General features: G+C 40.9%; 2 protein-coding genes across 2 annotated transcripts; both read left to right on the top strand.

Annotated features, from left to right (window-relative positions):
* Window positions 1–403: 403 nt before the first annotated feature.
* LOC119777055 (cytochrome P450 2J6-like) lies at window positions 404–6,470 on the top strand. Its single transcript, XM_038275800.1, has 7 exons — window positions 404–762; window positions 4,114–4,279; window positions 4,362–4,514; window positions 4,595–4,755; window positions 4,870–5,046; window positions 5,140–5,282; window positions 6,065–6,470. The coding sequence occupies exons 1-7, from the start codon at window positions 571–573 to the stop codon at window positions 6,312–6,314; spliced, it is 1,242 nt and encodes a 413-aa protein (XP_038131728.1). The 5' UTR covers window positions 404–570; the 3' UTR covers window positions 6,315–6,470.
* Window positions 6,471–9,596: 3,126 nt separating this feature from the next.
* Window positions 9,597–23,307, top strand: LOC119777087 (cytochrome P450 2J6-like). Its single transcript, XM_038275874.1, has 9 exons — window positions 9,597–9,892; window positions 12,803–12,968; window positions 13,051–13,203; window positions 13,284–13,444; window positions 13,560–13,736; window positions 13,830–13,968; window positions 16,922–17,109; window positions 17,198–17,339; window positions 22,962–23,307. The coding sequence occupies exons 1-9, from the start codon at window positions 9,701–9,703 to the stop codon at window positions 23,135–23,137; spliced, it is 1,494 nt and encodes a 497-aa protein (XP_038131802.1). The 5' UTR covers window positions 9,597–9,700; the 3' UTR covers window positions 23,138–23,307.
* The last annotated feature ends 280 nt before the right edge of the window (window positions 23,308–23,587 follow it).

Genomic DNA, 23,587 nt, shown 5'->3' with positions numbered 1-23,587 from the left:
GTTTGGCATGGCTCTCATCATACAATCTCCTGCCTGTACTTTTGCAATTTGTAGCAAAGGTAACAGAGTCAAAAGCAACAGATGTTGTCTTGAAAGGTCTTATCATTTAAGACAGCACTTTGTTCTGTTGACTTGACTCCACCTACCTGCCAACTTAGGTATTAGGTTAATACAATAGTAAATCAGTAGCAAAGGTGCATATGAAATGTTGCAGATGAAATTGGGGAAGTGCTAATAGAAAGGATTTAAAAACTTTTACCCAAATAGTTGGAAGTAATTTAAACTGTTAAAAAATTTAGTTAGTGTGTTGGACAAAAGCAAAGATTTAGACACTCTAAACTATAATAACATGGACTACAATGCTTGTAGGTGTGGTTTGTGGGTATAAAGCAATTTCTCCTTTATACAGTATATCACTCGCTGTTTAACTTTCCTGCCAGCAAGTCTATTGCTGCAGAGTTCAACTACAGACTTTACAAAAGCAGGAATAGGACAATTCAGATAAGAACGATATTTTTGTGTTTGTTTGTTTTGTTTCTCCTTCTGCTGCCTGTTTTGCCTCCTTTAACCATGTGGATTTATAATTTTTTGCTGAGCCTCGACCTAAAAGGGATTTTCTTGTTTGGTTTATTATTCCTGTTGATAGCTGACTATCTGAAGAACAAGAAACCATCAAACTTTCCTCCTGGACCCAGAGCTCTTCCCTTTGTGGGAAATATCTTGAATTTTGACAGCAATCAGCCGCATGTTCATTTCACCAAGGTATTAACACACACTAAGCGCTTACATTTATATCTGCTCAAACTTTCCTTTAACTTCTCCAGATCCACAAAACACATGTAGACTAGTTGGGTGAATTCCCACGAAGCCTCAAGCACCCGATGAACGGTATAGAGCTTGTCCGGTGTTCCGTGATCGGGACAAGAACCGGACTGTTCCTGCTGAAGATCGACTATCGGCTTCATCCTCCTTTCCTGCACCCTGGAGTAGACCTTACCGGAGAGGATGTGGAGTGTGATTTCTCTGTAATTGGAGCATACCCTCCGGTCCCCCTTTTTAAAGAAAGCGACCACCACCCCAGTCTGCCAATCCAGGGGTACTGTCTCTGACTGCAGAGACGTGTCAGCCAAAACAGTACTACAACATCCAGAGACTTAAGGTTCTCATCCAACCCTGAGAATCTACCAACGAGAAGCTTTCTAACTACCTTGGTAACTTCAGCCTGGCTGATGGTTGAGTCCGCCTCCAGGTCCCCAGCCTCTTCCTCCTCCTCGGAAGGAGTGATCCTCGAAGTACACCTTCCACAGCTCGACAACCTGCCTAGTCAAGTTCAGCAGCTCCCCACCCACACTGTAAACAGTTGGTGAAGCACTGCTTCCCCCTCCTAAGGTGCAGACAATTGCCAGAACACTTTCGAGGCAGACCGATAGTCCTCCTCTATGGCCTCTCCGAACTACTCCCAGACCAAAGTTTTTACCTCTGTGACCACACGAGCCACAGCATGCTGGGCCTGCCAGTACCTCTCAACTGACTCTGGAGTCCTACTAGCTAAAAAGGCCAGGTAGGTCTCCTACTTCAGCTTGACGGGATCCCTTACTTCCGGGTTGCCACTATCGGGTTCAGGGATTTCCGCCGCGACAGGCACCAGAGACCTTACGCCCACAGCTACGAATGGCATCGACAATGAAGGAGGAGAACATGGACCACTCTGACTCCATGTCACCAACCTCCCTCGGGATCTAGGAGAAACTTCTCCGGAAGTGGGAGTTGACGACTGCACTAACAGGGGGATCCACCTAACGTTCTCGACAGACCCTCACAACATGCTTAGGCCTGCCACATCTGACCTCCAGACACTTCAGGTTGTGATCGGTTGACAGCTCAGCCCCTCTGTTCACCCGAGTGTCCAAGACACGCAATCAAAGATCAGATGACCATCAGTGTGTGAGTGTGTGCGTGAATGGGTGAATGACTGAATCCAGTGTAAAGAGCTTTTGTCAAGTCTCCTGAGTTGAAAAAAGCGCTATATAAGTACAGGCCATTTACAAAGTAGATCATCAACCTCTGGCCTAGGGTGTCCTGGTGCCACATACATTATTATTATGGACGCCCTTGTGCTCGAACATGGTGTTCGTTATGGACAATCTGTGATTAGCACTGAAGTCCAATAACAGAACACCGCTAGGGTGTTCAGACAGGGTTCAGATTACTGATCACCCCTGTCCAGGTCTTACTGTTGCTGCCCACGTGGGCGTGGAAGTCCCTCAGTAGAACAATGGAGTCGCCAGATGGGACACCAACTAGTACCCCTCCCAAGCACTCCAAGAAGGCAGGGTACTCTACACCGATGTTGGGTCCATAGACTGAGACATTGGTGAGAGACCTGTCCCCAAGCCAAAGGCGTAGGGACGCGACCCTCTCGTTCACCAGGGTGAACTCCAACACGTGACGACTGAGATGGGGGCAATGGGCAAGGCTGCCCCAGCTTGCCGCCTCCCCTCATGGGCAATGCCAGAGAAGTGAAGCATCTAGTTCCACGTCCCTACAGCCAGAAGCTGTGTGCGCGAACCGGCCGTCGATGCCTACGGATCCCTCTCCAGTTGGTGGGTCCACAGGAGGGCAGGCCCACGTCATTTGTTAGTGCTGAGCCCGGTCGGGCCCCGACTATACAACCATATCAAAGTAGCATTTATCACAATAGCAACAACTGTCGAAAAATGACAGATTTATTTATTTATTTTTTTTACTTTTATTTAATTTCTCCCAAACAAAAAAACAATATCAGCACTACATCTCACATGTATATACAAGATCCGTCCATGAGTTCTATGTCCACAGCGATTGTCCGTTAAAGTCCCTTTTACATTCCACTCCCAGTGTTTCCAGTGGCTTCCTCCAGGTATTTGTGAAGAATTGAAGAATTCCATCAATGTAATGTCCAAGTCTAATCAGAGTCATAACATCAGATATTAATGATTTCCATAAAGAAATGGAGGGGGGTTCCCTGCCCACCCATTTCACCATAATGGCCTTCCTTGCTAACATTAAAAGTGACTGTATCACATGCTCATGTTTTACTAGTGGCTTAGGAATATGTCCCAACAAACACATCAGTGGGTTTTCTGACACATTTTGACCAATAGCTGTACTGATTCTGGCACATACATCTTTCCAAAAGGACTGAATAACATCACATTCCCACAAACAGTGAAACCTGGTGCCCACAGAAATTTTACATTTGGGGCAATCTGGAGAAGTTCCTGCCTTGTACTTGCTAAAAATATAAGGAGAAATATATACATTATGCAAAATGTTATACTGCATTTCTTTAAATCTGTTACAAACAGAGATTTTAGATGGCAGGAGCAGGATTTTATCCCATAATTTAGTGCTTATTTCACATTTGAGTAAAGTTTCCCAGGATTTCCTCAACCATGCCAGTTTGTCCAGATTTAGCTGATAAATCTCAGAATAAAATTTTGATATAAAATGTTTGTGATCCTTATTTTCAAAAAGGAACTTCTCCAGTCTACACGAGTTTGTTGGGTGTATCAATGATTTTGCTTCCTTCATGAGATAATGCCTAACTTGTAAATATTTATAAAATTCCATATTTGATAACGTGTACTGTGTTTTTAAAGATTCAAACGATTTGAATGCCCCATGTTCAAAGAGATCAGAAAATCTAATTATGCCTGCTTTATTCCAACCCACAAAACTCGAACCTATGTCTTGAGGCAAGAGATCTGGGTTGTCTATAAGTGAGTACTCTTAAATAGTTTTCTCAGCTTTCCCATGCCCACAAGACATTACATATCAACTGATCATCCTTCACTATTTGTGGCAAGTCATTCAAACATCTTCCTATCATGTTAACAGGTGAGGAAGGTTTACGTAATGATGTTTCAATGTTGAGCCAAGGTGAGTCAGAGTGTCCATGTATCCAGGCAGAAATGATCCTGGCTTGTACAGATAGAACATAATTTTCTATGTTTGGTAGTCCCCACCCCCCTAAATAAAATAACAGATTTTTAAAATATACTGAAAATAAGATACGGGTGTCTTGAAGATGCTGTTTATCATCCTGTTAACTGCAATAATCTCTCTCCACAGTTGGCCAACATCTATGGTAGTGTCTTCAGAGTCCGCTTTGGTTGGGATACAATGGTGATTTTAAATGGATATAAGATGGTAAAAGAGGCCCATGTGATCCAAGCTGAGAACTTTGTGGACCGACCATACAATGCTCTGGCTGACAGGTTATACTCTGAGCCCTCAGGTGAAGAAACATTCTTGCTTCGCTGAAAATATATAATTGAAATGCAACTTTAATGTTGTCATCTCTGCATACCTGTATGTTGGGGGTATCTTTTTGAGCAATGGTGAAAAATGGAAGCGACAGAGACGTTTTGCTTTATCTACATTACGCAACTTTGGCCTGGGCAAAAACACACTGGAGCAGAGCATCTGTGAGGAGATCCGACACCTCCAGGAGGAAATAGAGAGTGAGAATGGTGAGTTATATTCAATGTAAAATGCTTATGTTAATGGGAAAGGTGGCTCTCTTTTTAAATCAGGCTTTTCTCTCCTTCAGGTAAACTGTTCAGCCCTGCTGGTCTGTTCAACAATGCAGTGGCCAACGTTATTTGCCAGCTTGTTATGGGAAAACGATACGACTACACAGACCACAGGTTTCAGATAATGCTGAAGCAAATGTCTGAGGTGATTTACCTGGAGGGGAGCATATGGGGTGAAGTAAGTTTATCAGCACTAATGGTGCCTCCAATAAGAGAGAGGATTTCAGAGGTTTATTAGGAATGTGGAAAATGTAACCTTTTTACATTGCTGTTTGTTTATTTCTTGGAACAGCTCTATCAGGCATTCCCCAGTGTGATGAAATACCTGCCAGGTCCCCACAACAAAATTTTCACTATTTATAACGGCATACTGAATTTCCTACATGAGGAAATTGAAAATCACAGGAAGGATTTGGACCAGAACAACCCAAGAGACTACATCGACACTTTTCTCATTGAAATGAAGAATGTAAGCAGCTGGCTCTTGTTTATTTTGAAACACAACTAGTTCTGTTCTGTTAGGCATCATTAACCAACATGTCTTCTGTACATTTCTGCTTAGCAAAAAGAGTCCAACCTGGGCTTCACAGAGTGCAACCTGGCTTTCTGCTCTCTTGACCTCTTTGCTGCTGGAACCGAGACAACAGCCACCACACTGCAGTGGGCTTTAATCTTTCTCATAAAATACCCTCATGTTCAAGGTTGGTGATACTTTATTAAGTGATTAATGCCTGTTTGTTTAATTTTCCAAACACAAAATAAATACAAAACAGATGTCACTTTTATAAGTTTAATGAATAACTGAGGAATAAAATAACATTTGGGTCTAATGCCGGTCCGGACTGGCAATTTACATAAAAACATTAGATAATGTCAGGCAATTATTAGCTCCACAGTAAGTACTTGATAAGATGCTTAACTTAAAAAAAAGTCCATAAAATAATTACTAGGCAATAATTTGGTAGTCAGTAAAGTAGCTTTTCTTAAGCTGTAAGTCAACAGGTTTAGCTCCATAAGGGAGGGAGTAATTGAGGCCCCAGACGTCGGGCAACAGAAACTTGGATTGACAGCTGACTTTCAATAGATTGTAGCGACAGAGCTGCTCTGCCTTGTACGAAACCCTGATCCAGAACCAGGTCATCTGCAAGTCATTCAGCAGATTATTCCCCTGAAACATGCTATGAAAGATTGGAGAGGAATATAACCGTCTAGTCACACCCCAGCCTAGTCATGATCAGCTCTCCTTGCAGCCAGTGCCAGATATCAGAGACCAACTGAAGTGATCCAGAGGGTAACTTCGGACTTACTTGATGGTTTGATTAGACTTTTATCCCTACACCAAGGTTGGACAATTGATTTTCACGTCAGGACCGCTACAAGCATCCACGAGAGTTTCCCTTGGCATCACCAATCCGTCTTGCCAAAGTTAATGTCTAGCCAAATATATATAGATGTGAAATACTTTATTAAGGCTATTTTCTCTTCAGTACAAAAGTTAGTCAAGAATGTGTAATTTCCCAGTTGGGTTTTTTAAAGCCACATGTCTGTGTTCACTCTGCAGGAAGACGTGTGTGCCTTGGTGAAGGCCTCGTGAAGATGGAGTTGTTCCTGTTTTTTGTTGCCTTGCTGCAGAAGTTCTCTTTCTCTGTTCCCAAAGGAGTTGAACTGAGTACTGAAGGAATAACTGGCTTTACACGTGTACCTCACCCTTTCAAGGTGTCTGCAAAGGCTCGTTGAGATATACATCATTCCCATTGTTGCTCTAGACATGAAAGTTGATATATATATATTTTTTTCAATTATATGGTTCTAATTTCTTTTCTAGGTGATGGTTGTACGTAACAATAATTACACAATACACATTTTTCCCACTCAGTACTTAAATGTATATATATATTTATATAAATGTAGATCTATATATATATATGCATATGTTTTTTACATTTTGTTCTAGGCGATGGTTGTACATAACAATATATTACAATAGTAAATAACTAAATAACATATTTGCTTTCTCTGTAATACATTAAAAAGCCACAAGATATCAATGCTTATTGAATGTCTGTGCGATTGAGAACAGATTTTAAGATGGACTGCTTTGCTGCATTAACCTGTTCCGCTTGGTAAATAAAAGTTTACTATGCTTCTATTAGTTGGTAGTTGTTTAATTTGATCTGCGCACCACTGCTTTAAATTAACAGCTCTAAAATGTGAAAACTTTTTGTTTTTAAAGTAAATGACCTCTCGGCTCTGTTAGGAAGACAGGTAATAAAAAAGTGAATCAATTAGTCAATAGTTAGTAATAGCATTCAGGAAAATATGAATTTTCTTATGAAGCAGACTGAAAATGTTTTGTCATTGTCTCCTTTCTATCTCTTCTTTCTTTCATCTTTTCTCTTTTTTTCTTCTCTTTTTTCCTTTTTCTTCTTCTGTTTTTCTGCTCTATTTACATTGCAGTGTCCATATAAACTGTAAAACTCCCTGCATAATTATAATAAAGCAATTTATATGCATGAATCTTTTAGAGTGACACAAATGATAATTGTTCTGCCATTTAGAAGTTACCCACTGCTTCGCTTTTCCGGCAGATAGTGAAATAACGTATGGTACCTTAGTTAGCCCTATTGGTAGGATACGCAGAGGGCTGGAGTTTGAAATGAATTTCACCTTGGCAGAGAAAAGCCCAGCACTGATCAGGATCACCCAAAAACAGCTCAGAGGGAGAGAGAAGCCACTCCTAACAAACTGACAGCAGGTAACTTAGAAGTGGAAATAGCCTGACACAGGTAATCAAGAAGCTTCTTCATGCCTCAAGCCCATTTTGATCACTACTGCACTGTAGAAATGGAAATGTTCATTTCAGGCTGCTCAGTGGCATTTGGGGTGGCATTTTGGGCATTTCTGCTCAGTGAAACAGTGGGTAACACTGCTGCCTTGCAGCAAGAAGGTTCCGGGTTCGATTGCCGGCCCTGGGTCTTTCTGCATGTTGTTCCTGAGCATGCGTGGGTTCTCTCTGGGTACTCCATCTTCCTCCCACACTCCAAAAACATGACTGTTAGGTTACTTGGCTTCTCTAAATTCCCCATATGTGTGAATTGGTGAATGAATGGTTGTCTGTGTCTGTGTTGCCCTGCAATAGACTGCCGACCTGTCCAGGGTGGACCCCACATCTCCCCCATAGACAGCTGATAGGCACCAGCATCCCTCGCAACCCCAGCAGATATAAGCATGATGGAAAATGGATGACTGATTGGATAAGTCAATTTGAAAATCTGCACTGTTACAGCTTTCTTATTGTAGATATTGTATAAGCTGCGATGCAGTCACTTTTATAAAAATACTTGAAAGGGTTCTGATCTTTCTATAAAGAGTATAAAAGGCTGCTGTGTCATTGCGTATACTGTCTGTATGCAGACTGGTGAAAACAAAAGGTGTTCTTCTTTTATTTTAGCATTACATACATTTGCAAGTTGATATCCACTCCATTATTTTATCATTTAGTTGTGGAGTTTTCAATTATAAAAGAGTGACTTCTATCAGAAGTGTTTCAGCATTACAGAAGCAGCAACAGGTGAAGTATAATTGTTGCAAAGGACGTTAAACTCCAAAGGTGAAATGAAGAAGAGGTCATCAGCTGTTTCCATTTAATGTTTATCTTCAGTCTGGATCTTGCCTGTCTATGTGTGTTTTAGTTGTTTCGCTGCAGACAGTGACATGCAAATCTCTGCAGTTCGGGGCCTTTGTGAGTGAAGTTACCTGCTATAGAGACGGATGAGACTGTAGCTCAATACAATAATAAAATAAACAGATGATATTTCTCATCCAGCATTCATTGTCCTTCTGCAGCAAAATAAACTCCTCTAATGTACAATATTAATAAAAATGTATAATGTTGCTCAGTGACTGCCATTATTTTCTGCTAAGTCATCATGAAACTGTATTCCTTAGGCAGATTTATTTTCATTTATTTATTTATTTTAGTTAATGTATAAGCTAATAAACAGTATACAGGATCTATGCCTTTTACTATCAGTGAACCTTGTCCGTTGGGCATGGCTCTCATCATACAATCTCCTGCCTGTACTTTTGCAATTTGTAGCAAAGGTAACAGAGTCAAAAGCCTTAAAAGGTCTTCTCATTTAAAAAACAAACCAAAAAATATAACGCATACTAAAAATGCTACTGAGAAATTTAACATTTCACTGTAGTGTCCTTGAAACATCTAAGACTGTTGTTAAATAAGTGACTAAAGTGTGTGTCTTAGACGTTGGGGACAGACAGACAGACAGACAGACAGACAGACAGACAGACAGACAGACAGACAGACAGACAGACAGACAGACAGACAGACAGACAGACAGACAGACAGACAGACAGACAGACAGACAGACAGATAGATAGATAGATAGATAGATAGATAGATAGATAGATAGATAGATAGATAGATAGATAGATAGATAGATAGATAGATAGATAGATAGTCTTTAATTCTATGGGCATTGATTTTTTCATTCGATATTTTCAGGAACAAACATTAGACAATCCACTAGATGCCTTTTCCCACTACAGCACTTTGTTCTGTTGACTTGACTCCACCTACCTGCCAACTTAGGTATTAGGTTAATACAATAGTAAATCAGTAGCAAAGGTGCGTATGAAATGTTGCAAATGAAATTGGGGAAGTGCTAATAGAAAGGATTTAAAAACTTTTACCCAATTAGTTGGAAGTAATTTGAACTGTTAAAAAATTGAGTTACTGTGTTAGACAAAAGCAAAAATTTAGACACTCTAAACTATAATAACACAGAAACCAACAACAATAACATTCAGTCCATTACATTAGATTCAGTTATTGTTGTTTGTACTTTGATCCGAGATAGATCAGAAAAGGTTTTCACTTACATGGACTACAATGCTTGTAGGTGTGGTTTGTGGGTATAAAGCACTTTCTCCTTTATACAGTATATCACTCGCTGTTTAACTTTCCTGCCAGCAAGTCTATTGCTGCAGAGTTAAACTACAGATTTTACAAAAGCAGGAATAGGACAATTCAGATAAGAACGATATTTTTGTATTTGTTTGTTTTGTTTCTCCTTCTGCTGCCTGTTTTTCCTCCTTTAACCATGTGGATTTATAATTTTTTGCTGAGCTTCGACCTAAAAGAGATTTTCTTGTTTGGTTTATTATTCCTGTTGATAGCTGACTATCTGAAGAACAAGAAACCATCAAACTTTCCTCCTGGACCCAGAGCTCTTCCCTTTGTGGGAAATATCTTGAATTTGGACAGCAAGCAGCCGCATGTTCATTTCACCAAGGTATTAACACACACTAAGTGCTTACATTTATATCTGCTCAAACTTTCCATTAACTTCATGGAGAAATATTATTACAGATGTTTTCAGTAGTATTGATTTGTTTTCTCCTTTTTATGAGGTTTAATGCATTTCTATTCATTGTGTCCTATTTTTTCCAAAGCCTTTTTAAAAAGCTTCAAAAGATTAGTCAGAAAGCAGCCGCTACAGCTTTTAGGCTGCATACCAAAACCAATAAATGTGTTACAGAAATCAGAAATTGGGTTAATGTGTTGCCATGTTTAAGCAAGGTTGGAGACGTTGCTAAAGAGAAGGATGGTTGAAAAATAACACCCAACACTTTGGGGATATAATTTTTTTGGACAATCACAAAGAAAGTGGGACTTTTTTGCAGTAGTATACCCTTGTCAAAGGGTATACTACTGAACTACTGTTAAGAGCAAAATAGAACAAAATGAAATCAAACATGATGGTGCTAGTGCAATGAACTGTGGCTGCTCTACTACTTAAAGGAATAGTACAACCAAAACATGATTAGCCTTCATTTTCTACTCACCCCCATGCTGAACATCACTCTGGAGTACTTTTTTGATATCTCAAATGCATCTGGAGATCTGGGAGGCTTCTTGCTGTCTGCTGACATTCAAATAATGGAGGTCTATGGTGCCCGAGACAGAAAGGTCCATAAAAGTCCACAAAAAACGTGTCAATATCCCTCCATACTGCTCGTCCAATGTATTTCAAGTGTCCTGAGTGGGTAACGTCCATAATTTACTCGAAACAAAGTCATTTAGAATGTTTTTAGAGCATAAACAGTAGTGTATAGGATTTCCTGAAAGCGCGTTCACGACGCTACGGAAACCGCGGCAGACCAAACCAGACGAAAGTGCGCATTCAGCTCGGCAAAGAACTCATGCTCTTCCTCAACACTGAAGTCCTCAGACATTTTTCTTTCATTGTTTCTTTCTTTGCACAGGTTAAACAGCACATTTCTTCTTCTACGCTTGCATTATCGGCAGAGCAGACGCTGAATGCGCACTTTCATCTGGTTTGGTCTGCCGGCTTCCGTAGCGTCGTGAACGCGCAGGCGCGCGCTTTCAGGAAATCCTATACACTACTGTTTATGCTCTAAAAACATTCTAAATGACTTCGTTTCGAGTAAATTCTGGATGCTACCCACTCAGGACACTTGGAATACATTGGACGAGCAGTATGGAGGAATATTGACACGTTTTTTGTGGACTTTTATGGACCTTTCTGTCTCAGGCACCATAGACCTCCATTATTTGAATGTCAGCAGACAGCAAGAAGCCTCCCAGATCTCCAGATGCAGTTGAGATATCCAAAAAGTACTCCAGAGTGTTGTTCAGCATGGGGGTGAGTAGAAAATGAAGGCTAATCATGTTTTGGGTGTACTATTCCTTTAAGATCTTTAACATTCATAAAGTTAATGGTATGATTATGATTGCTTTCAAACAGAATATACTGAAGGAAAACATCTATCCATGTTCTTATGATAAAGTACTCTTGGTTTTTCAATCTGAAAAAGCCCACCAGCAAACCCCCTTCTGAATGACTTGAAAAAAAAAAAAAAAACTGAGAAAAAATGTAATTCTGATGCTATTGTGGGACCAGGCCTTCGAAACAAAAATATCATAAGAAAAGGACATGTTTTTAATATTCAAAATATATTTACACAACTAGATTTTATACATATCCCTTTGGACCAGATGGGAGACAGTTCTATTGTCTATTTATTTATTCATTTATATATTTATTCATTAATTGATTCATCCATCTATCCATCCATCGATTTTCTTCTGCCTTATCCGGGGGCCGGGTCGCAGAGGCAGCAGTCTAAGCAGAGATGCCCAGATCTAGCAGAAACTTTTCCGGAAGTTGGAGTTGACGACTGCACTAATAGAGGGAGCCACCTGACGTTCCTGACAGACCCTCACAACATGCTTAGGCCTGCCACATCTGACCTCCAGACGCTTCAGATTGTGATCGGTTGACAGCTCAGCCCCTCTCTTTACCCGAGTGTCCAAGACACGCAACCAAAGATGAGATGACACAACTACTGTAGGGCGATGTAGGATGTACTGTAGGGTGAATGACTGAATGCAATGTAAAGCACTTTGGTCAAGTCACCTGACTTTAAAAAAGGCGCTATATAAGTACACTACATTTACAAAGTAGATAATCAACCTCTGGCCTGGTGCCACATACATTATTATCATGGACGCCCTTGTGCTCGAACATGGTGTTCGTTATGGACAATCTGTGATTAGCACTGAAGTCCAATAACAGAACACTGCTAGGGTGTTCAGACAGGGTTCAGATTACTGATCACCCCTGTCCAGGTCTTACTGTTGCTGCCCACGTGGGCGTGGAAGTCCCTCAGTAGAACAATATAGTTGCCAGATGGGACACCAGCTAGTACCCCTCCCAAGCACTCCAAGAAGGCAGGGTACTCTACACCGATGTTGGGTCCATAGACTGAGACATTGGTTAAAGACCTGTCCCCAAACCAAAGGCGTAGGGACGCGACCCTCTGGTTCACCAGGGTGAACTCCAACACGTGACGACTGAGATGGGGGCAATGAGCAAGGCCGCCCCAGCTTGCCGCCTCCCCTCATGGGCAATGCCAGAGAAGTGAAGCATCTAGTTCCACGTCCCTACAGCCAGAAGCTGTGTGTGCGAACCGGCCGTCGATGCCTACGGATCCCTCTGCAGGGCAGGCCCATGTCATTTGTTAGTGCTGAGCCCTATACAACCATATCAAAGTAGCATTTATCACAATAGCAACAACTGTGGGAAAAAAACAGATTTTTAAATATCCTGAAAATAAGATACAGGTGTCTTGAAGATGCTGTTTATCATCCTGTTAACTGCAATAATCTCTCTCCACAGTTGGCCAACATCTATGGTAGTGTCTTCAGAGTTCGCTTTGGTTGGGATACAATGGTGATTTTAAATGGATATAAGATTGTAAAAGAGGCCCTTGTGATCCAAGCTGAGAACTTTGTGGACCGACCATACAATGCTGTGGCTGACAGGTTATACTCTGAGCCCTCAGGTAAAGAAACATTCTTGCTTCGCTGAAAATATATAATTGAAATGCAACTTTAATGTTGTCATCTCTGCACACCTGTATGTAGGGGGTATCTTTTTGAGCAATGGTGAAAAATGGAAGCGACAGAGACGTTTTGCTTTATCTACATTACGCAACTTTGGCCTGGGCAAAAACACACTGGAGCAGAGTATCTGTGAGGAGATCCGACACCTCCAGGAGGAAATAGAGAGTGAGAATGGTGAGTTATATTCAATGTAAAATGCTTATGTTAATGGGAAAGGTGGTTCTCTTTTTAAATCAGGCTTTTCTCTCCTTCAGGTAAACCGTTCAGCCCTGCTGGTCTGTTCAACAATGCAGTGGCCAACGTTATTTGCCAGCTTGTTATGGGAAAACGATACGAATACACAGACCACAGGTTTCAGATAATGCTGAAGCACATGTCTGAGGTGATTTGGCTGGAGGGGAGCATATGGGGTGAAGTAAGTTGATCAGCACTAATGGTGCCTCCAATAAGAGAAGAGGATTTCAGAGGTTTATTAGGAATGTGGAAAATGTTACCTTTTTACATTGCTGTTTGTTTATTTCTTGGAACAGCTCTATCAGGCATTCCCCAGTGTGATGAAATACCTGCCAGGTCCCCACAACAAAATTTTCACTATTTATAACAGCATACTGAATTTCCTACATGAGGAAGTTGAAAATCACAAGAAGGATTTGGACCACAACAACCCAAGAGACTACATCGACACTTTTCTCATTGAAATGAAGAATGTAAGCATCTGGCTTTTGTTTATTTTGAAACACAACTAGTTCTGTTCTGTTAGGCATCATTAACCAACATGTCTTCTGTACATTTCTGCTTAGCAAAAAGAGTCCAACCTGGGCTTCACAGAGTGCAACTTGGCTTTATGCTCTCTTGACCTCTTCATAGCTGGAACCGAGACAACAGCCACCACACTGCAGTGGGCTTTAATCTTTCTCATAAAATACCCTCATGTTCAAGGTTGGTGAGACTTTATTAGGTGATTAATGCCTGTTTGTTTAATTTTCCAAACGCAAAATAAATACAAAACAGATGTCACTTTCATAAGTTCAGTGGTGTCAAAAGTACCCACATTTGTTACTTCAGTAGAAGTATAGATACTGCAGTTTAAAAACACTCTGGTAAAAGTTGAAGTATCAACTTGACCTCTTTACTCAAGTAAAACTGAAAAAGTATGTGCTCCAAAAACTACTTAAAGTATTAAAGTATAAAGTAACCTTTAAAAAAAAAACAGCCAGATGCCGCTATATGAATATTAAAGATACATTTTTCGACAATTTCTAAAAATTCTCTGAGACAGGGCCAAGGATGAGGGAGGTCTTGTTGGTCTCTGTCTCCCGATACGCTCTCACCTGTGTCCGACCTTTCAGACATTTCAACATCTTTTTCTGAATCCCACATTGTAGCATGGCATAGACAATTCACGTTAGCAGTTTGAAGAACACCTGCTTGCTTCTGATGATTTCCTTTAGCTAACCAATGAGTGTTTGCATTCTATGACTCATCCAATTAAACTAGTTTTCACTGGATGTGGATGGAGCCAATGATCTGCATTGGATGGAGCACATGACGGGAAATAAATATTTACAAACATTAAACCAGGGGTAACCAATTAAAAATCAGTGGATCTGAATAAAGAAAATACATTAAATTTTTAAATTGAAAAAAAAAAATAAATAAATTGCATCCTGTGTTATCTTAGAGGAGTTGACACTTATATGACTGTATTCCTATACATCCATCAGTAGTTAAAGGTCAAGGGTCAGCAAATGCAAATTCTACCTGTAAAACAGTAACAGCGTAATTGTCGCTGTCTGATCTGAAGCCTCATTTGGAGCTTCTAAACTGGCTTTTGAAAAACTTTGATAATTTGCTGCTAATATTACAGATTTTTTTAGAATAAAAAACTAGCAGATGTGCACAATCAAACAAAAATTAGAATTACACTTATAGGGCAATCAGTATTATAAAAAAAAGCCCACACTGTTTCTGAATAGATACATTATTGTATTAGTTAAGTTCTGTTCCGTTTATGTATCTTTCCTTGAAAATATGAAATGTCCCATGCTCCTGAATGCACCATAGCTATCTGACGCTCGTGAATGCATCACACTGGTCTGTGAACGCTGTGCTGTGTAGAAACGCGTTTGATTTTCCGCTTCAGAGAAAGCTTTGCAGTTTCCAAATTCACGTCGGCATCATTGTTTATTGTTGTGTGTGAAAAACAAGAGACTAGAAAAAATAAATCAGCCGTACCTCGGTCAAAATCTTTGAATTAAATGTTGTTCATAACACCCATACATTTTTTAAATGAATCTTCCATATAATCACAAATGTTTTCCCCAGGAGAGGAATATTTAAACGTTTTTATATCATTAAAATAACAACAAGTAGCTCCATTGGTCATAGTTTAATCCGTTTCCCTCGTTGATATGTGGTTGTACAGAGTGAGGCGCGCTCCCGCTACTGGGGATGCATATTCAGCAGGGATGCACTTTTCCGCATAACACCGGACCGCGGTCCGCTAATCCGTGACCTCTGCATTAAACCGAAGCCAAAAGTAACGAGTAACGGTTGTTTTAATAATGAAAGGAATAGAAAGTACAGATACTCGTGAGAAAATGTAATGAGTAGAAGTCAGAAGTAAGAAGAAAAATTAGTAATGGAGTAAAGTATAGATACCTAAAAAGTGTACTTAAGTACAGTAACAAAGTATTTGTACTTCGTTACAATTACTAGGCAATAATTTGGTAGTCAGTAAAGTAGCTTTTCTTAAGCTGATCTGCCTTGTACGAAACCCTGATCCAGAATCAGGTCATCTGCAAGTCATTCAGCAGATCATTCCCCTGAAACATGCTATGAAAGATTGGAGAGGAATATAACCGTCTAGTCACACCCCAGCCCAGTCATGATCAGCTCTCCTTACAGCAAGTTCCAGATATCAGAGACCAACTGAAGTGATCCAGAGGGTAACTTCGGACTTACCCGGCTACTTGATGGTTTGATTAGACTTTTATCCCTACACCCGGGTTGGACAATTGATTTTCACGTCAGGACCGCTACAGGCATCCACCAGAGTTTCCTTTGGCTTTGCCCTGCCCATGCATAATTCACCATGTTTCAGGACCTATCATACACGCCTATGCTCCATGTCCAAGACAGAGTGGGCAAGATGGGCCGGGGGTGCACCCGGGTTATCTCTTTCATTGCACTAGGGGGTTTCGTTTAGCTCCTGGCTCACCTGAGCGTCAGACTCCTTGTTCCATGTTTTGAGACGTGGCGGGTGGATAGCCAACATCACAGCTGACCGCTTGCACCTTTCCTGTGAGTTAGTCCCTACCCTTATGGCGCGATGCAGTCGGGGCACACTGAGGGCCACTATTTTAACTCTGCTGCCCCTGGAGTTAGCCTACAGTCTGCCTGCAAAGCCACAGCCACCTGGAACTGTTTCACTCACCACCAGGATGACCTGCTCTCCCAAATGATTTTCCATGGCTATGCCAGTGATAAGCTCCCCTTCTCCCAGCTGGTCCCTGGTTCAGGGCTAAATTGAATATTTCAACCAGAGTTGTATATTCTTTACCCATCAACCATACTCCTAAGCCCACCTGCAAAAGGTTGGCTTAAATGGCAAATGGGGGACAAAGTTAAACTTAAAAATAGAAAAAGGGCAGAAAATAAAATAAGGTAAAAGATATGCACAACTTACTAAGGTCAGCTCTGTGATTACCAGTTTACCTTATTAATATAATTATCAAAGAGACTCAAGAGGATAAGTTTTTTTATGGTGGAAAAGTATTCAGCAGGTGTTCCATCCATGAGAAACAGCGTGCTATGACTGATTTTAATAGCTTTGATTTATTGTAACAAAATGAGTAAGATCTTTACTTAAATATTTCCTTTTGTTTTATAGAGAAGGTCCATGCAGAAATAGATAAAGTCATCGGACGTTCTCGTCAACCCTCCATGGCTGACAGACCCAACATGCCTTACACTGACGCTGTAATCCATGAGATCCAGAGGATGGGTAACATTGTTCCTCTCAATGGCCTCAGAGTTGCTGCTAAGGATACAACTCTGGGTGGCTACTTCATTCCAAAGGTTCATTTACTGTACGAATAAGAGACAGAATTTGGTTGAAACTACTTTTCTATTTCAGCTTTTTATCTTCTTGATTGTGATGTTTCAGGGAACATCAGTGCTGCCCATGTTGACCTCTGTGCTGTTTGATAAAAATGAATGGGAAACTCCAGACACCTTCAATCCTGAACACTTTCTGGATGCTAATGGGAAATTTGTGAAGAGAGAAGCATTCCTGCCCTTCTCTGCAGGTACAGCACACATTCCCGAGTTAGGACTTCCTTTCATTTTCATTTCATTTTATGCTCTTCTCATGTTGTTAATTAAAGATGGTTGAGCCGGTAATATCAGTTTAAAATTAAAATAACTGGAAAATTATATTTCAAGATGTATTTATATCTCTCATAATGACCAATTTGTTGAATATAGCACAGATGAAACCATATTGCTTGCTTCTGGCTCCCTAGATGTTGGACGCAAGTGTCCTTGCTGCAACATTGACCTAAAATGAATAGCGCCCCTCCCAGGTATTCCATCATTCCGCTGGGGGACTTCCACACCTTAGTGGGAAACAGCTGTTACAGCTGGAGATAAGGAGGAACCAACCCCAAGTTCTGAACCCAAGTAGTGTTTCATTGTTGAACTTCTGTGCAATAACGAAACTCTCCAGCCCATGGCATAGACCTAGGAAAGGTCTTTAACAAGGAGCTGGCTGATGGTAGAACCCCGGCTTCAGGAAGAGCATTGTGGTTTTCAACGTGGCCACAGAGCAGGAGACCAGCTCTCCATCCTCTGCATGGTGTTAGAAGGTTCATGGGAGTTTGCCTAACCAGTCCACATGTGCTTTTTGGATCTGGAGAGGTCATTTGAATGGGTCTCTCGTGGTGCCTTGTGGGAGGCGCTTGAGGAGTATGGAGTGGGAGGGCCCTTATTAGGGGCGATATGGTCACTGTATAAGTGGAGCAGGAGACTGGCATTAAGTCAGACCTGTTCTCGGTCTTGTTTGGACATAATTTCTAGTGCAGCCAGGATTTTTCGGCGCAGCCAGGGACCACAGGGCTCCGGTTTGGGTACTGGAATGAGAATAAGCTCCTCAAAGTCTGAAGCAATGGTTCTCTTTGAAGGAAAGTCCCTGCCTCAAGTACAGGAGTTTAAGTATCCTGGGTTCTATTCACAAGTGAGCAGAGAATGGAGCAGGAGATAAATAGACGGATCTGTGTGGCTGCTGCTAAACTGCGGATGCTGCACCAGTCTGTCATGGTGAAGAGATCAAAAAGGGAAAGCTCTTGTTTTATCAGTCGGTCTACATTCCTTCCCTCAGCTATGGACATGAAATCTTGATCATGTCCCAAAGAACGAGATCACGATACAAGTGGTTGAAATTAGTTTTCTCAGCAGGGTGGCTGGGCTTCCCCTTAGAGATAGATTGAGGAGTTAGGTCATTTGAGCCACTTTTCCTCAATATTGAAAGGATAAAGCTGAGGAGACAGTGACACCTTTGTTGAATGCTCCTGGACGCCTCCCTCAGGAGGCGTTGCAGACAAATCCCATAGGGAGGAGATCTAGGTGATGACCCAGGAAACACTGGATGGACTATGTCTCTTTGCTGTCCTGGGTGCACCTCATGCTTCTCCAAGCAGAGCTCGAGTAGGTGTCTGTGGAGAGGGACATCTGACGGACAGTGTCCTGCTGCTCCACAGCGAATGGGAGATTGTGTTCCAGAGCGGGCACAGTCACTCCCACTACCTGCAGCTCATGTCATCTTACAGAGACTCGTTATTACCGGACTGGACAGCAGCCATTTATAGCATTTTTATCTCCAGCACAATCAGGATCTATTCTGCCATTAGCCTACAAAATAAAGCTTGAGAAATTTCAGCTTTTTGTTTTGAGCAAATGTTCAAACGTCATTTTAAAGCGATGACAGCCGATTTTTACACTCTTAGATTTGAAGATAAACCTTAGAATTTATCATTATGTCATGATGGGTACTAGAGAGTTAAGCCCAAAATGCAGAACACACACACGGGAAACTGGGTAAAAGTCCAAAAGAGTTTATTGAAGCACAAACACGAATAAGATACGGGATCTGGTTCAGGCAGGGGAGCAGGTTCACTGGAGACTGTACAGGGATGGGAGATGTAGGTTAGCAGAGTTCATGAAAAGCTAAGCATCTAGCTTCATGCTTAGCATGGCTGGCCTTGATCTGAGCTTCCAGCTCACTGCAGAGAACAACAGGGGATGAACACGAAGGGTTCTTCAGGCTGAGCTTCCAGCTCTTAGCAGGGAACAACAGGGGAGCATCCACATAGGATTCTTCAGGTCGATTCCACACAGGAACCTCTAGGGAAACTCCACATAGAAGTCATCAGGTTACATCCACGTAGGAATCTTCGGGTTGACTCACCAGGGCAGATTAGCAGGTTTAGCTCACCAAGAGCTTCAGGCTAGAGACAGGTGTCCTGTGATGCAGCTCTTCCTGAGCTTCAGACCAGAGACAGGTTTCCTGTGAGGCACAGACAAAGGAGAGATTAGAATCTGAATCTCACACTAGAGACAACCAAGATTCAATCTATAACAGAGGCTCTGGAAGCTAACCAACTAAGATCAACACTGCGGCGTGGAAGCAAGGTCTGGCAGGAGCTTATAAAGGAGAGGTCTTCTGATGAGAGGATTAGCAACAGGTGTGCAGGAAGATTCCAGCCCTAGGAGACCCACGGCGCACTCTGCTGGAGACAGAGGGTAATCTCCAGATCCCAGCAGTAACTCCAGCCCTAAGGGAAAATAAACACAGAACAGAAGAGGATCCTCGGCGCCCTCTGGTGGGGAAGCCTGAGGATCCCAACACTTTAACTGCTACGGGAGGTCTAGATTGATATAAACAAGTGTGTAGCTGGCAAACAAACACACAATAAGATCAATTTTAGTCTTTTTGTTTCAAGTGTGAACTGGGAAAGAGATGATGAAAATAAAATGTGATACAGTTCTGCAACAAATACAAGACTATAACAGACTTTCGACAGCCTTAAAGCAACACCTGTTAACTAGAAAACAGAAGAAGGAAAAAAAGAATGACCAGTGAACAAAATTGGGTAGTTACCTACGTCCGTGTTCCAACAAACAGAAGAATGTCTAGGGAGTTTTTAATGTCAGTTCTGGTTGGTCTGAAAGAAAGATACTCCAAGACCTGCCTTATGTTGCTTCTGATGCCTTTCAAGGTTGGTTACATTAAAGCACAAAGTACTGATGGATTGGTAATCTGGGTCAGTCAAACAAACTAACTCAAACTACATCCAGCCACGTACAAGTATTGAATGGGAAAATAAGCATGAGAAATGTCATGTGTGGCATGTGATTTGAAAATAAGAAATATTGGGTGACTGACACACTCAAACTGCGAGGCTTTGTAGCACTGATATAACGTTCACCTGCAGCTGACATTGGCACTTTGGTAACGTTTGTCTTGCCTGTAAGCTGAATTCTTGCTATAATTGTGAGAGTCCATCTTGTTCTGTTAAAGGAATAGATTACACCCATAACTGGTGTCGAGTTAAAAAAAATATGAGCGCTGAGAGTTGATATTATAGGCAGAAAAGGTTTTATTTTACTTTGCAAAGGAGAACCCACGACCAGCCTAAATGCAGTTCAGTGATGTTCTGAGGCTGCAGCATGCCAACCCCTGCATAAAAAGGGGACTACCCACACATTAACATTTCCCAAGAGAAAACACTTTAGCTCATCAAAGGACAGAGATGACAATTGTTTTCTATTCACACCAGGACGTGAGAATCTTGACTTGTTTCCCCCTTATCTAACCTAGGGGGAAACTTCCTTTCAAACGTCCTTCCTTTCCTTTTATCTCAGCAAGGCTTCTAAGTAATCATTTTTATTCAGGAAAAGAGAAAAAACAGACTTTAACATCACTGACAAACAGGCCAAAGAAAAATACCATTCCACACTGGTCAACCAATCATGTTACAGTATGAATCCACAGCGAACAAAATTGGGGAGTTACCTACGTCCATCTTCCAACAAGCAGAAGAACAACTAGTGGGCTGTTTCTCAAGACGTCTGCTGCATTTTCATGTGTTACTAGGATGCCTAAAAGCAAACTTTCGTAGGTGGGCACTTCAGTGGGTAGGTGGGTTTCTTCAGTCTGTCAGTTCAACAGGTTCTGCTGAATGTCCCTCCTTTCCCTGAACAACTTTGGTGTGAGCAATCCCAGATTAAAAGTGTGCAGAACCATCGGCGTCGCCAGACCCCGTTTACTGGGGCACGTGCCCCAGTATAAATGAGCTGTGCCCCAGTATAAATCTCATGAATATTTGCAACAGTAATACATTTTTTTAATGCATCAATTTAGATAATTCCAACGGGAGGAGACGTATATTTCTACTCAAATGCGTAGCAAGTGTGTTGTTAACTCCAAATTGAGGATGAATTAGCGCCCCCACGTCAGCGCATGTTACTGCATGAACTGCAGGTAAACTAACGCGCTGCTCTCAACTGAGTTGGATGGGACACTGTGCGGCCGCGACGCATTTTTAGTTCTGGTAACGTTTCTTACCTGTCAATTTTATTATTTTCCCAGTAAAACCACATGATTTATAGGCTACTAACTGAAAATTACTGCATTGGTTTGTAGATTGACAAATTCCTCACACGAAGCAGAGACAGGGAAGCAGTAAAACAAGATGAGAGAGAGGGAGGTAAGGTCCCGTAATGAATTAGTGATTTAAGCTAAGCAGATACATTAGGAACGTTATAAGCAATATGACAGATATTAACACAATTATAAATTTACGTTTTTTTAATGTTTGCTGTAGAGAATGAGAGTGAAGGTGCTGGAGTAGGAAAGGGAGGAGGAGGCGAGACTGACAGGCAAGAGACAGGTGAGACAGGACCATGAAGGTGATGAGGGAGCAACAACCAGCGTCCACAAACAAGAAGGGGACATTAGTGACTTAGGGGGAAAGCATGATGGTCCTAGACAAGTGAAGTTGTCCCATTATCCCCAGGACAAATTTGGAGTAAAAAAAACTTTCATTTAATTCAAAATGGTTTGACAGCTTTTTATTGTTGAAAACGAAAGCCTTGTCATCAAGGATATGCAGTGTGTTTTCAACTTGCTTGATAACATCATGTTCCCAACACTAACGCAGGTCATCCAGATCTCCCTCACAATCAACAGCTGGAGTTGTGAAAGGTCATTCAGTGTGTTGAGAAGGCTCCACACTTGGCCGAGGTGCACAATGGGACAAGACAGGCTCCATCATCTTGCTATTTTATCAGTTGAAAAGGAAGAATTTTCTAAGCTGAGTCACAGTCTAGTGATTGACCGCTTTGCAAAAATGAAAAATAGGAGGTACACTTTAATGCTCAAAAAATAAAAGAAAAACTTTCCCCTGAACTAAAACTCTGAAACCTAGGAATTAATGATTACTTCAGAATGTGTATAAGGACACTTTTTATTTTTAAAGTTGGTAATGTGTTATTTTTTATAGCTGCAATGTTGAAAATGTTCATGTTTGTTAAAACAAATATGCTCTTACACTCATTAATATCTCAACTGGTAATTTTGGTAGGAATGTATCAGGGTGGGGCAGTGTGCTTGTCTGTATTTGTGTATGAAGGAGGGGCATATGCAGTAGGGGGCCAGTGCCCCAGTAAAGCTTTGCGCCTAGCAACGCCCCTGCGCAGAACTAAACCTAAACATCACCAATCTGTCTCGCCAAAGTTAATGTCTAGCCAAATATATATAGATGTGAAATACTTTATTAAGGCTATTTTCTCTTCAGCACAAAAATAGGTCAAGAATGTGAAATTTCCCAGTTGTTTTTTTTTAAAGCCACATGTCTGTGTTCACTCTGCAGGAAAACGTGTGTGCCTTGGTGAAGGCCTCGTGAAGATGGAGTTGTTCCTGTTTTTTGTTGCCTTGCTGCAGAAGTTCTCTTTCTCTGTTCCCGAAGGAGTTGAACTGAGTACTGAAGGAATAACTGGCGCTACACGTGTACCTCACCCCTTCAAGGTGTCTGCAAAGGCTCGTTGAGATATACATCATTCCCATTTTTGCTCAAGACATGAAAGTTGATGTATATATATTTTTTCAATTATATGATTCTAATTTCTTTTGTTTTTACATGTTTTCTAGGTGATGGTTGTACGTAACAATAATTACACAATACACATTGTTCCCACTTTTTCTCAATACATAAATGTGTCCATTTCATTTGTGTATATATATATATATATATATATATATATATATATATATATATATATATATATATATATATATATATATATATATATAGTATATATATATATATATATGCATATATATAGAATCTATATATATGCATATATATATGCATATATATATACTATATATATATAATATATATATATATATATATATATATATATATATATATATATATATATATATATATACATCTATATTATAGATGTATATATATGCATTTTGTTCTAGGTGATG

The sequence above is a fragment of the Cyprinodon tularosa genome, unplaced genomic scaffold (assembly GCF_016077235.1).
Source record: "Cyprinodon tularosa strain WSP-4 unplaced genomic scaffold, ASM1607723v1 ctg98, whole genome shotgun sequence".
NCBI classification, from domain to species: domain Eukaryota; kingdom Metazoa; phylum Chordata; class Actinopteri; order Cyprinodontiformes; family Cyprinodontidae; genus Cyprinodon; species Cyprinodon tularosa.
Note: the sequence above shows the minus strand (reverse complement) of the source record. Positions and strands in the feature narration are given on the sequence as shown.